Source organism: Perissodus microlepis, chromosome 1 (genome assembly GCF_051167445.1).
Source record: "Perissodus microlepis isolate ML-2025 ecotype Zambia chromosome 1, ASM5116744v1, whole genome shotgun sequence".
NCBI classification, from domain to species: Eukaryota; Metazoa; Chordata; class Actinopteri; order Cichliformes; family Cichlidae; genus Perissodus; species Perissodus microlepis.
The window spans coordinates 21,245,645-21,260,324 of NC_140461.1; the positions used below are offsets into that span (position 1 = coordinate 21,245,645).

Below are 14,680 nucleotides of genomic sequence, written 5' to 3' on the forward strand. Positions count from 1 at the left end.
TAACAGGAATCGATTTACATGCAAAGAAGAGAACTGAGATCTGTGGAGGGTACTCGAGCACTTAGATAAGTAATAAAATTACAAAGAGGACAAAGCAATGAAACATTTTAATGCTTGCAATAAAAAGCTTCATCAATATGATGAAGTGAACAACAGACAGAACAATGCATTTCTTCAAAAGTTGAAACTGTTTGTAGAACAGGTCATTCTATTTTTGTCCCAAGACAAATATGTTGGACATTACAGTCACTACGTATATAATAGACTAATCTACATACTCCTGGCTATAAAATCATATATATGCACATGTTGCTACTCACCAGTTTAGTGATCAGACGTAATGCAGTGAGTCCACTTAAAAAGCCTCAGATGTCCACATCTGTCCTGATTCTGAAGACAACTAATAGGGAGTGTCCCTTTCTGCTCTCTTAACATATGAAAACTGAGCTTGCTAAATGTATGCTAGTGGGTGTGCTAGAAAGTAGAAAAAGAGGGGTGTCAGATAGGAGCATAACTGCTGTTTCAGCCCTCTCTCTCTCTCTACTCTTGATCAATCGGTAACACTGGCGGCCCTTGCAGAATATAGCTCTACTTATGCTCACTGGGGAATAATAAAATAACACTTTGCTGCTTAGTGTCGATGCAGAAGCTGGTGATGAGAAAAAGAGCTGGACCTGGCCTGAAACAAAACTCTAAAGGTGCCGCTCTTTTTGATTATCACAGATGAATAGTTATCACCTCTTTGTGGTGTCCAGCAAAGTGCTGACCTTGGTCTCTGACTGCAACCAGAGCCTTCCGTCTCACCCAGAGTCCTCTTTATCAGATCACATCCCAGTCCGCCTGGGGGAGAGAGGAATGGACGGAGAGCAAACCTGAGTGGCTGGTGCAGGCTGCTGCAGTGCCGGTTCAATAATCCACAGACAGACATATAGATAAGACCGGAGGGCTGAATGAAGGTGGTCAAACCTGAGGGTAGGTCAATCCATACCACGTCGATATCCATACACTGCTTTTATCCCGGCTACCATATAACAAATTAAGGTTTTTAATTTACTGTATCTGATCCATCCGGTTAGCAAACAGGAAACCCACAACACAACAAAAAAAGGCTTGAATTAACAGACTCTCAAATAGCCCAGAGAGACGGGATGTTCTGACATTTAGCTATACATTACAGAACAAATACACGAAAGGGGTAATCACACTGTGAGATGAATGGTGAATTATTATATCTCGTTAAAAAACAAAACAAGCTTGTAACTCAAGCTTGAGTTAGATGCTGTCATAGGATGAAACCACAATAAAAAAATATACCTGATTCAACACTTTATGTGTAATCTCCGTTATCTGACCTTGTCATTGGCAGAGATGGAAAGAAAATGTGTGATAAACCACCAAACTGTCAAAAAGTGTCTTGGTGAAGTGTACAAAGACGCAACAGCAGTATCTAGTGGCTACATGCAGAACAGCACCATGGTTCTCCTGCTAGTGCTTCAGCAGGTCTCATTGATCCGATGACAGTTGAGAGCCGGTGCAGCATCGCAGAAACTGCAGTTTTAAAAACATGAATACATCGCTTAAAATTAGCACTTTTTTGTCACTATATAACTTAAACACAATGATTAGAGGTAATGCCAGATCACAGCAGGTTTTAATTAATCAATCAAAGATTTAGAATAGAAAAAAGAAGCACTGAGGAAAGGCTCATGAATACAAAATTAGCCATGCATCTTTGCACTGAGGCAAATTAAATTGGATCGGTTTGCAAGAAATCACACAGCTGTGTGGTCAATGTGCTCGATAAATGCTGCAGTGAGAGAAATTGCTCAAACCCTCACATCTGCTCTCAGTAGCAGTGGTCGGTCCAGTCTTTTCATTTCTTTTCTTTTTTTTTTCGCACTCAATATTCCATTAATGGAAACAGCAATATTCAATCAAGTAATCCACAATAAGCAACATTTTCTCACAGCTCATACACTCAATCTGCTGCTAACATAAGCTTATTGAAGTGTTTGGTTTTTCAGCCCTTTGGAATATATCAGCAGTAAAGCACCCTGCATGATTAGAAATTTCTAGAAACTTATCTGCAGAGAGATAGAGCATGTAGGATGTAGGATCATGTGCGTTGTAGGATGCACTGTAGCAATTAATAAGCAATTTTATAATAACGTTTCTCTCCACTTGGGTTAGCACAACAAGCTGCCAATGTTTGACATATATAGCCTTCACATTCACCACTTTTTAGCACACAGCTGTGTTAAATACTAAGCAGAAACTGAGAAACAAAAGCGCTCATTGGCAGTGTTTCTGATATTCACTCGTTTGACAGCTCCACTTTGCCCACTGGTCACAAACTTTTTCCTGTTTGTCTTTTCATACCAGGCAGGTTTGTCATAACCCGCAGCTTTGTGTGTTTGCTTGTTTTTTTTGTTTTGTTTTTTAAAAAGCAAGAAAACAGCTAAAACACCTAATAAAGAATACTCTGTGTGGCTGTATTAATTTAAGCAAGAGCTAAAGCTCTTTTATGTTAAATTATAAGCCACTGGTAATATTTATAATACAATAATTAATAACAATAAGTATATTCATTCATCCTTTTAACTGCTAATCCAGTTCAGGTGGGTTGGATAAGGGGTGGAGGTGCAGCGGAGCATATCACAGCTGACAACTGGAAAGAGGTGGAGTACAGCCTTGACAGGTCACCAATCCATCACAGGGCTAACACAGAGAGACAGACCATTCATATTCACACTTAGTTTAGACTTACAAGTTAGCCTAACATTAAAAGCTTTAGACTGCAGGAGGAAACCCACAGAGTCACATGTAGACCATGCAAACATTACAAAGAAAGCCTAGCAGTCCAGTTCAATTCAAATAAACTGCCCTTGTGGCTTGTTTGTGGCAGTTTTAGCACATGCTATGTTGCAGATTCAGAGTATGTTATAAATGCAGTTAGTTAGAAAATTAAAAGATGTTTTACTCAGCTCATAAACCTTTACTTTACAGGACACATAATCACTGAAAACCAGTGGCTTTCCTGTATTCGTGGCAACACAGGAGCACTTGCTCACATTTAATCTTTATACTGCTTATCACTTTAAAGCAAACTCTGGGTAAAATACAAAGTATTGCACAAACAAAATTTTTTCTTTCGTTTCTTTTCCCATGTTACGGAACATCCATCATTTCCTTTGTGCTAACTAATCACTTCTCCTGTCACCCGTCTGGTGAGATGAGGACACGGTGGGACCTGCTTCTCTCTGCAGTGGCTCCAGTCACACTCGGGCTCTGACAGAATGCGGCAGAAAGAACTGTCATCTGAATTTAATCAGAGAGAGGTATACAAACTGCTTTTCCTCTAGAGAGGCAGCTGAAATTACTACGGTCCAGAGTCTCTTTCTTTAATAAGTTGAAAAGAGTTGTAAATGATAGCTGACAAAAATGCTGCATGTTTCAATTTCTGTCACATCTTCCTGCATGCTAGTTAAAGTCAAAGATGGCATGCTTTACCACAATCATAGTAATGTAGTGACATGAAAACACTAATCAGGCACAGAGATACAATTCAAGGCTAAAAAAAAGTATTACCTTGCCTCAGCCTGCCTTTCCTTCTCCTCCAAATTGGAGAGCTCCAGCTCTGCAACCACCTTTGTTTCATGATCAGCCCCGTCAGTCTCGTGCCTGATGGGCAGACAACTGCAACAGCAGGTCCCCATCCCAGCTCGGGCATCTCCCCTGCCCTGTTTCTGCTCTGACTCCTGCTGCTCCAGCTCTGACTTCTCAACCTGCTCAAGTCATCTAGACAGTGAATGACTCATTCTACATAATGTACATCATCAACCAGCGCACACCTCAGGCCTGCAGTCCAAACAAGGCCTGATAGAAAGCTTCCTCTGTATTCTGCAGAACAAAAGCTTACTGTACCAGACACTAAATCTGCTCTTTGTTTTCATCATCTTTATTCAGTCCACTGCTTCAGTCTCCATCCCTATTTGTAGGCCCAGGCAATACTGAGCATTATTTATTTTTTAACTACCACAAACACTGTAATAAGTCATTGTGGACATGATGTTGACAATATGGCCCTTTTTTTAGAAAATCACTCTGACCTCAAATAAAAGTCCTGGCTGCCTCACACGTAAGTCGTGAAGATGGATGCAGAAACATAAGAGCTTTAGACATGATCTACTGATAATAACAACAGTTGACATAAAGAACCCAGCAAAGGTGAAAGCACCTGCTATCTCACCAGCAGCACATTTGCAAATCCTTGGCCAAGAGTCCAAATATCAATTTCACTGTCCGTGCACTTGCTGCTAAGATGACATTATCAGGTGCGCCGCTGCCTTTCTCATAGATTAATGATTCACACTTCTAAGCAAGTTTATGATATTGGTTGTGTGTCTGTGTTGTCCATGTAGTTTGCATGTGTGTGTGAGTGAGATTCAAACAAGAAAAAAAAGAAATCCAATAAGATCTTTGGCAGGCTGGCAAAACAGCAATACATCATATTGCTGTTTCCAGTACCCTGCAATGCATTAAGCCTGTTGGGTGTGTTTTTTAATTTCAAGAATACCACAAAAGGGCTGTTAAGTAAAAAAAAAAAAATAGACACCTATAGGTTACAAAATAACCCACAATCACTTGGTAAAGTCACATAAAAACGACTAGCCTCAGCAAGCACTATTGTGCAACACACAGACCTACATGAAATTTTCCTCAACATGAAATATGAAATAATTAAAAACTCAACTCATCACAAGCCTCAGAATAAAAAGTATTCGAAACAGGAGTCGACTATAAATCCCAAGTTCTGGGGTTGGAACGTGAACTGTCTGTCATCCCTACCAAAATATTGGTAATGAATTATTCTAGGTCTCAACTGACCCCCTGCAAGACCCGAGTATCACATTTTTGGAGTGTTGTCTTAAACGACTGCTCAGTTAGTTAATGTATTTCATTAGTCTGCTGTAACTGAAAAAGAAAGAGAACTAAAAAAGTTCCTCCTCTCTCTTTCTCGCCACATCAGTGGCAGTATATCAGTGGTGCAACACAGCTGTGCTGACACTGAAACACCACATATTACCCCCACATATACCGCCACATTGTGAGTTGACAGTGCTCTTTTAAAACCCATCATTTTGTATAGCTTTGGAGTAAACCACTATTTTTCCCCACAGTCCCAATATCACTATAATTTAAACAAGCAAACATTTACTTTTTTTAGTTATATAATCCCAGTTAAAACATTTCTGGAAAGCCGTACAGCACAAGTGGTGTAGCTGTGTAAAATAAGTACAACAATCTTCGAGTTTAATTCAAATGAGCTTGCAAAAGCTAAGCTACCAGTAAAAATATAGAAGCTAAGCTGATGATGCTGCAATAAGAATGTCTAAACGTCGCATACTGTTTCAGAATTAGCCAGATTAATCGGTGAGTACGTATAAAATTAATTATGTTGGTTCTTCAATAAACTTTTTTAATATATTCCCAAGTCAGTAGTTTAGTAAAAGACAAAGCCAATCTGGCAAAACAGTTCCTTCAATGTGTTGTTTTACTCCCTATCACAAACGTATCGTTTTTGTTTCAGCTATAATTTAAAATGTTCAAAATGTTTAAGAAAATTGCTTTACCATCTAATGCTTTAGAAGATATATGTGTGGTAACTTGATGCACTCATGTCAGAATCCCTGCTTAGTGGTTAGTGCTGTACAGTACAAGAATAAACAGTTAACAAACGTGCTTAAGCTACATTAAAAGTGATGCTATCAGATTCTGAAGACACAGAGTATGGTTGCTGTAGCAGTATGTAGAGCCTAATGGATGCAGTTTAACAAACACAGCTGGCACAGGTGGACAAGAAAAAAACACTGCAAATGAAACATGTGGAGCAGAGCCGATTTTCAGATAAAACCAACCTTCACCGATGCTTTGTTGACACAAAACTTGTGCACTGATCCCTGTATGTTTCTTCGTGACCTCCCATGGCACTAGAAACTTTCAAAACATGTACTTTTTACAACTACAACCCGCAGAAACACAAGGTCGTTCAACTATAGTTGGTCTTACTGATGTCAATAGATGGCTTTGGTAAGGTTTAACATCCAAGGATAACATCTGACATCACTTAATCTGAGAGTTGACCATTTTTGACAGGATGAAAGGTTTGATCGGGTCACTCGAGACTTTCTGCTTCTTTGCCTCACTGAGAAACAAAGAAACAGGACTAGCTTCCTGCCTCAGGGCCCAGGAACACCAGTTGGGAAAACAACTGTTTTTAAGTGATTACCTGTCAGAGACTAGCTGTCTCATACAGGGTCCTGTACAGAGACACATACTAAGTTTTACTTGACTTTAAAACTTTAAAACTTAATGCCAGGAACCAAAAGTATAATACTTCGAGTTTTTTTCTTTTTTTACCCTTTGACAGAAGACAAATTAACCCTTACAGTTAATTTAACTTACACGTTAGAAAAGCTTTGGAAAGGAAAAGCTTGTTTATCGCCCCTTTGACCTTGTTTGTTCCATCTATTTTGGCAATCATGTTGTGGCCTCAGCAGTGAGGCCCGGATTTGATGTGTTAGCAGAAAAAAGAAAGCTTCAGCTTCATTAAGACAGGGTTATGATAAAGGCCTGTAGGGACATTAAACTTCTTTATTTTCCATTTCCTGTTTAAAAAAAAACTGCTTCAAAACATCTCACGGCTAATTAACTCACAGCACTGATCAAAAACGTCAACTATTTAAAAAAAAATGCAAGCACAAACTAAAATCATAACAAGCTGTGGGACAAAAGCAAGATAAATATTCATCAGAAATCTCAGGCAACGATGAAATATTGACAGAAAAGGCAACTAAATTTGAGAAAAAAGCTGAGAGAGCCTTTTTTTGGTGTAAAAGCTAAGAGTGATTCAGTGTGGATTTCAAACACTTCCGCCTGGACTGGCCCACAGCATTGTTAACCCCTTCAACAATGTAAACCGTGTCCTCAACAGGACGCCATTGTACCTCGGCGTGGTAATTTTCTCCCTAGGGGAGCTATAGAATTGCACTTTTCTTATTCTCAGTGAGTGCCAGTGAAGTGGTCGAAAGTGAACCTTAGTGTACTCAGTTTTCTCAGTTTTTGTAAGTAATGAGATAATAATACACAGCGTTTAGTAATCACTAGTAATATTATAATTTATGTTATGTCATGAGTTTGTGTAATGAAAAAAATTGTTATTGTATGTCAAAGCCACTGGCATATCAGCTCTGCGCTCTCAGAGTGTCCTTTGGCATCAGTCCCTGATGTATTATGCAACAGTGAGACAGGGCTTACTATAATAATGATGATAATACTAAGAAGAAGAAGAAGAAGAAGAAAAGAAGAAACTTTCTTTATATACTTGCATCTTTAAAAAAACAGAGCTTAAAAAAATGCTTTGACAGAAATGAAAAAGCAGCATACTCAAAGGGTAGATTTAAACAGGAAGCCTAGACAAAAGGACCTTCAGAGGACCTTTTGTGTACATGTGTACACAACAAAGAGAATAAAAGATATAATTAAATAAATGAAAGACTAGAGGCAGGCAATTAGCATGAAAACTAAAACCAAAAGATAAAAGAAATCACATGTAGCAGAACCACTTAAAACAAAGTCAGGAAAACTGAGTTCTAAGAAGTAAGTCTGTGAGCCTGATCTCTTCTAGCTGGTCATTTGTAAACCAAGGGGACCTGACTGTAAAAGCATAGTCATGGTTAAGTTGTCATATTTGATGCCAAACCACATTTTTAACAATCTAACAAAGCAAGCAGACCTAAACAATCAAACAGCCAAGGATAAATTAAAAAAGTCATCACGTGCTGATCTTTGAACTATTCCCAGAATTAGATATAAGTGTGCTGAGGGTGCTTCTTTGGAACAAGCTGCCCGCTGACCTGAGGTCAGTTATAACTGTGTCTGCAGAAGGTTTGGCATAATTTAATGTAGTTTGTTCCAGAAGCAAACTCAAAACCTTTTCATTCTCACAGGCTTACATGTAATTATTGTGTGTATATGAGACACAAATTCCCTTTGGGGTTTGCTTAGGAAGGGCATTTGGTTAAATACCACCACCACTCTATCTGCCTCCTTATAGACAGAGTATAAACATCTATAAAGAGTGGATGGTTTCTTGTCATGGTACCCCTACCAAACGAGTTGGCCACCAGGATGTGAAGGGTATGGGTCTGACAGGGCTCCAGGTGTACTGAATTGCCCTCAATGTAATGACATGAAGGTGTGAGATGCTGGGATTGCAATAAGCATCTTTTTTTTGTTTTGGTTTTTTCAGAATATCGTGTCTTTTACGTCTTGTGGAACAAATATTGAATTGTCCACAGGGTGAACAACTGCGACTCAAGACATGAGTGCATATGCTGGCACAAATCTTCAGAGTAAAGACTGAGTGGGAGCCGGGTATTCAGGACTTCACAGTAAGGGTCGTTGGCCTAGTGAGCCCAGAGCAGTCCAGATAAGCCCACACTTCTTTTCATGCCAGATAGCCAATATTTATACCTGGTATGTGCGGCGCCACTCTCCGATGGCGCCTAGAGTGATCCGAGATGATTGTTTTAAGCACATAGACACAGAGCGGTTCGGTGACCGTGACATTGTAAAGCTGGAACTATAAAACAAAACTAATAATTATTAAAAATGTTACCTTTTTCCCAAAATTGTCTTACTTTCCTTTTACTTAGATTAATCTACATCCGTCAGACTAAAGACACAGACCTCTTTCATCTGTAACATTATGTTCAGGGATTGAAGCGGGTTGATTTTGGAAGATGGTTTCAAAATTGGGTCACTCCCTGGGAGATTTGCTGGAAGTATGACAGCATGACGAACTCTATTTCAATCTGCTGCCACAAATGACAAAAGTCTCACCCATTAGCTTGGACAATTTTATCCTCAAAATAATGTGAGTGTTTCAGGAGCTGTGAGTAAAATTTTCCTAATGAAACTATACTTAATTTGTACAACATGTGAGCCTGAGTAAATCATTCTCAGATCAGCTGAGAAAATCTGAAAACATTACACTTTTGGAAACTTGAAGATAACATCAGTAACTATTAACCAGGTTGTTAAGGGCTGAAGGCTGCAGTGAGGTGTAAGTAAACGTGAGTTTTGCAATAGCCGTGGTGTTAGAACAATCCCTTCTTTGTACTTCAAGTCAGCTAAGTTCCACTATCAACACACAGCAAATCCACTGACTGTTGTCAGGGCAGCACCATGTGGACTTCAGTGCAGAGTTTTTTTGGTTGTTTTTGGGAGGGGGGGGCTTGCACACTTCCTGGAAAGCTCAGGGATAAGAAAAGAAGGGCATTATACCAAAAAGACATGCCAACAGTCCAACTCATAAAGTTTCTCAAAAAAGCTGCTGTTAAAGTGAGATTTATTCATTAAACACACACACACACGAATCTCAGTTTCTACACAGACTATAAAACCAAATCATTACTAATGCTTACCCCTGTGGGATAAACAAAACACTGTAAATGTCGAGTTGCTGTCAACTAAAAACTAATACATAATCATTTTAATGGTCTGAAACAGACACATAGTCCGACTAATCGAGCCCATCACATTGTTTATAGAGCGTCTGAGTTGACGCCATCGTCACTGTCATTAGTGTTTCAGCTTTGCCAACTAAAGTTGTAATAAGTGACCCGGCTTGTGAGTGCTAGAATCTGCCATGTGTTTGAGGATTAAGGGATTCTTTTGACAAAATCTGAGGGCTCTTCTCTTGATAAGGTCATTGTCCAATTTCACAGTTTACCAAAATTTGATTGGTTCTTCATTTGCCCATGTTTAACATGATGAAATAGCAGTGTTAACACAGCTTGAAAAATTACACATTTAGTTTCGTTTGTTTTTTTCTTTTTCTTTTTTGTCTGACTAAGAGGACAAACCCCCTCTTTTACTCTTTTATTCGATTTATCATCAGTTTACTATATTGGCTGTTACTGTACTGCTATCCATCTGCTGCAGTGCTAGCGGTGGGGTGGTGAGAGTAAAGCTGCCTATGTGCATCTCTGCTGACAGCAGAAGAGACAAAGGGGGAGCGAAAAATGAAATAATGAATAATTAGTTCATGCATTATTACCTCTGGGCTAGAGTATTGTAAATCATCATTATTATCAGATTGTCCAAAAAAAGACTAGAAATAGAGAGCATATTTCTCCCATACTGACTTCTCCTCTCATACAAGGTCTTGAGTAATCAGTCCCTGTTTTATCTTAAAGACCTCATAGTACCCTATCACCCCAATAGAGCACTTCACTCTCAGACTGTGGGCTTACTTGTGGTTTTACAAGAAAAATGGGAGGCAGAGCCTTCAGCTTTCAGGTCCCTCTTCTGTGGAGCCAGCTCCCAGTTTAGATTCAGGAGACAGACACCATCTACTTTTAAAATTAGGCTTAAAACTTTCCTTTATGGTAAAGCGTAGAGTTACGGCTGGATCGGGTGATCCTGAATCCTCCCTTAGTTACCCTGAAATAGGCCGTGGCTGATGTGGGTGTTTAATCATTAGTCATTATTAATTTCTGGCTCTCTTCCAAACTGTGTTTTTTTGTCCTGCCTTCCTCCCCTCACCTTTCCTACATTCAGTTTTTCAGACATCATCTGTATGATTTAAATAATAAATTAATTAAAATGGATTGTTTGGTTAGGTTTAGGCATTAACAACACACCATTTAGGTTTAGAAAGCCCACGATTTGACATCTGTGGAGCAGCTAAAAACTAATAAGAATTTTTAATGTGCGCTTCGGTAACTTTTTGTTTTCTGTATTCCAGCATTTATTGAACAATCATTATCACATTTTTTAGAAAAACTGATCTCTAAACAGATAAAATTACATTTGGATGCATTTGAACTACAAGTTGTTTACTCAAGAGAATATATTAAAGAAGCTATGGTGGAGCCTTTGAAAGTCATCATGAGGTTCAAATTACCAAATTATCCAAGTTTTTTTTTAATGCAATCTAATAAAGCAGATTAGATGACAGAGATCAACAAATAGTGATCATCATAAGTTCTGGTGGGACGCATAGCACCAATAGTTGTTGTAAACCAAGCACATCTACCAACAACAGCCTCTAGCAGTACCATCACACCTCCGAAACTGCACAGGAATGGCTTTAGGGACGCAAGAGCATAAGGCAATGACATAACCCCCAAAATTAACAATCCTAATCAAATTGAGCATGCAAGTGATGCAGTAGTGCAAGCCTAATCCACACAAACCACAAGACCTTCAAGGTACCCCAGAAGTTGAAGGGCAAATATTGTGTACTATAACTAGCTGATAGATTTTTTTGGCATCATTTTGTTTTCATTTACATGGAAAAATGTCAGCTGGTGCTCTTAATAAGCTGAATGGTACCAGAAGACAGCGCTGGTGAGTTCCGTTCCACCGCAAGAACCCGCAACAAAATAAGGTCTCCCAAACAAAGAAACTAAAGCAAAACAGGATCCTTCCACCAAGCCAAACGGGCAACAAGTAGAAGAGTGATTTCACAGCCTTGACATTTAGGATGCCATATATCACACAGCCTCACTGCTGTATTGTTCTCACTTCTTACAGAGAAAAAGTGAGTGAATGAGGGGAAAAACAAAGACTCTTATTCTGTACATAATATGTGTCAGTAACAACAAATTTGTTAGCTGGAACCACTTAAAGGCCTTTTTTAAAAGCATCTTTGGCTACAGAAAAAGTAAAAGAAGGAAATCATTTGTTTGCTTTGATATGTGTGACTATTGCAACATCTCGGATGCACAAATTTATACTAAAATCTGAATATAAAAGTCATTGATACAAAGTGTCTACATTGTTAAGACAGAACTGCTCACTGGTATCTGCAGAGTACTATATGTCATTGAGTAACAACCAGCCTGATGCTGAGACCGCAGCTATGAGGATGTAAAATTCTCCATATAGCCATTGCATCTGCAACAACTGGGGCGAATTAAAAGGGCAATGGGATAACATGTCTGGGTGGGAGGTGGGATTTGTAACAATGAGCTACATCAATGCAGATGTCTCCAGGCTATGTCGTAGTAGGCTTTAATGTTAGCCCGACTTATCTGACTGATTTGGGCATGATTTCCGGGTTGCTCTCCTGCACTGGTTCCCATCATAGTAACTGTCTGATATACACTGACAGCCGCAGACCAGCATCCAATAACCCACTGCATAATATAATCTACAGTAAATGCAACAGTAGCTCTAGATACTCAAAATAACATGTCTCTTGGTTGCCTTCCACTGAAGCCAGATTTAATCCAGAATCCTCCTGCTTTAACGTGAAAATCTGAGAAAAAGCGAGGAAAAAACTTCAGAGTGCTGCATGTGACTTTGAAAATTCTGTCCTTTCTGCTTCAATAATGCAATCATGCCATACATCTCTGTCACCACATGGTCACACCCCTCTCCTCCAACCTTTACAGTCTCTCTCTCTCTCTCATTCACATCTGCACATACACACACTTTCACACAGCAAGTCTGCACACCTATCGGAGTGAGTAGAGGTCCTGCATGGTGGATGTGAGGAGAATTTTAATAGCCTTTCTTCCTGTCCTGCTAGGCTCTGTCACTTTCCGTTCACAATGCAGGCAGAGATAATTGGTTTCACCTATCTAATGGGACCCTAGTGAGTTAATCCATATGTTGGTGTGTGCTTTCCCTGTCATCTACATGCAGCTCTCAGATAAATCAGTGTGTTTACAATACAGCCTTTAATGTAGTTTGGTTGTTATAGTGCATCAGACGTGTTAGAGCAGCAGAGAGGAGGAGGAAGGCATTCCACATAGAGCACTTTAATACCGATCAACTCAACCAGCCTGCATGGGTTGATTTTTTTTTTCTTTTCTCTACACGACCAAACAAGGCAACAATGCACAAAAGCCACTCACTTGATGAAGTAACTGGCTCCTTCTTCCGTGAAGCCCTCTTCCCAGCCTCTTGGTAAATCTATAACACGAGCAAGAACACGTTGAGCGACTCGCTGCACACTGCAGCAAAAGGAAAATATCCTGCTGGTATCGTGCAAAATCAGATAATTTGTGGCGTACCTGAACGTATCATGTGTCCAGAGTTAACAGGTTCGCCAGTGCGCGGATGTAGCCAAGTAGTGCTTTGAGTTTTATCACTGCAAGAAAGACACCTGTTACTGAACGCTAATAAAACAACGAGAGGGAGAGAAAAAATCCCTTCACACCGCCTCGTAAAGTACTCAGAGCAGAACAAGTAAAACGGCTCACCTAATGAAGAAGACTCGACCATCTCGACAAACTCCATAAGACCAGTAGTCAGGTAGGGTGTCCCGTCCGAGAGGTGCCGCCATGATCTCTCGACTCCAGCTCGGCTCGTCCCCCCTTTCCCTCTCCGCAGACTTTTTCCAGGGACCCCACATAATACCGCCGCTAGGGCTGCATAGTTTTTAAAGGGGACGAATACCAAACAGAGCAACAGACGACCTCCCCTGCGAGACTCTTTTGTTGAGCAACCGGGTCCTCATAAGTAGCGGTCTGGCAAATGATTAAAAACACAGCCGATCCTTGCACAAGAAATTAATAAACTAATAAAGCCTAACCAAAGAAGTGCAAGCACAAAATAGTGCGTGAGCTGGAAATGAACCGGATAAAAGCTTTGGCGCTGGGGAATGGAGACTTTTCAAGGCTGGTGATTGAAATGATTTCAGTTTTTGGGTGGCCCAGTTGTGAAAGTAGTTGTACTATAATTCACACATGAAAGAAAAACGTGCACGCTTTCAAAGAATTGTGGGTATATGTTAAATAAAGCTGAAACAAATCATCCTGCTTAACTGATCTTTGTTTTATAGAAATGCAATGAGAGAAACATGGGTGCAAAGGGTTTCATCTGAATATTGGTGGAGGGGGCTCTGTGTTCCCCATCAAGGAAATGTAGTATCACATCTTCCATTTGCTCTTTATTTTTACGCACCACTTTTTATGGTTTAGTTAATTAAGTATTACTGTGTTATCCTTTATATCAGGGGTGTGCAATGAATTTTCCCAATGGGCCAAATGAGAAACTGGGACTGTTGTGGAGGGCCACACCGATAAGCATATAAAGGAATAAAATCAATATGGACATTTGTTTTGTTTTTAATTACATCTTTGCTTTTATATTGTCTGTGTTTTATTATGTTTTAACTTTTCTAAATCCACCTTTACATTATCTTATCTCTTCTTATTGCAGCCCCTATAAGTCGGATAAGTGGTAGAAGATGGATGGATGAGTGGATGGCTGAATTGAGTTCAGCTTGTTGGCATGGCCCTCCATAACAGTCCCAGTTTCCTGTGTGACCCCTTGGGAAAATCAATTGCCCACCCCTGATATAAAGGATAACACAAAAACCAGACAGCAGATAACAGCAGTGAGGTTTTTGGGCATTCCTTCTGTTATTTTCAGATAATTATTCTCAATTTTGTTTAATTTAATATTATCTCTGCATTGTCAACACATATCCAAGTATGATTGACTCTTCTATCCTCCTTTTTGTTTGCTTAGTCCAGATTAAAGGAGTAAAGGAGATTGTAAGGAGTTGACAATTCTGCCTGATGTCAGACTACTAAAAACAGTATGGACAGCCAGCACGACCTAGACGATCGTGGCAAATTAGCAACAATCCATATAA

At 39.6% G+C, this 14,680-nt stretch overlaps 1 protein-coding gene across 12 annotated transcripts in view; it reads right to left on the reverse strand.

Annotated features, from left to right (window-relative positions):
• Positions 1–13,459, reverse strand: part of plekha7b (pleckstrin homology domain containing, family A member 7b) — a 77,036-nt gene extending 63,577 nt beyond the window's left edge. For 3 of the 12 annotated variants that reach the window (XM_084934899.1, XM_084934882.1, XM_084934874.1), the window contains exons 1-3: positions 13,281–13,457; positions 13,092–13,168; positions 12,933–12,990 (exon numbers count right to left, since the gene is read on the reverse strand). In XM_084934899.1, coding sequence (XP_084791025.1) covers positions 12,933–12,990; positions 13,092–13,168; positions 13,281–13,432 — 287 coding nt within the window. In that variant the 5' untranslated portion in view covers positions 13,433–13,457. Of the gene's footprint in view, positions 1–320; positions 415–3,588; positions 3,732–12,932; positions 12,991–13,091; positions 13,169–13,280 lie in introns of those variants that run through there. The other 9 variants (XM_084934891.1, XM_084934918.1, XM_084934995.1 and 6 more) reach the window with 7 other exon arrangements.
• Between the last annotated feature and the right edge of the window lie 1,221 nt (positions 13,460–14,680).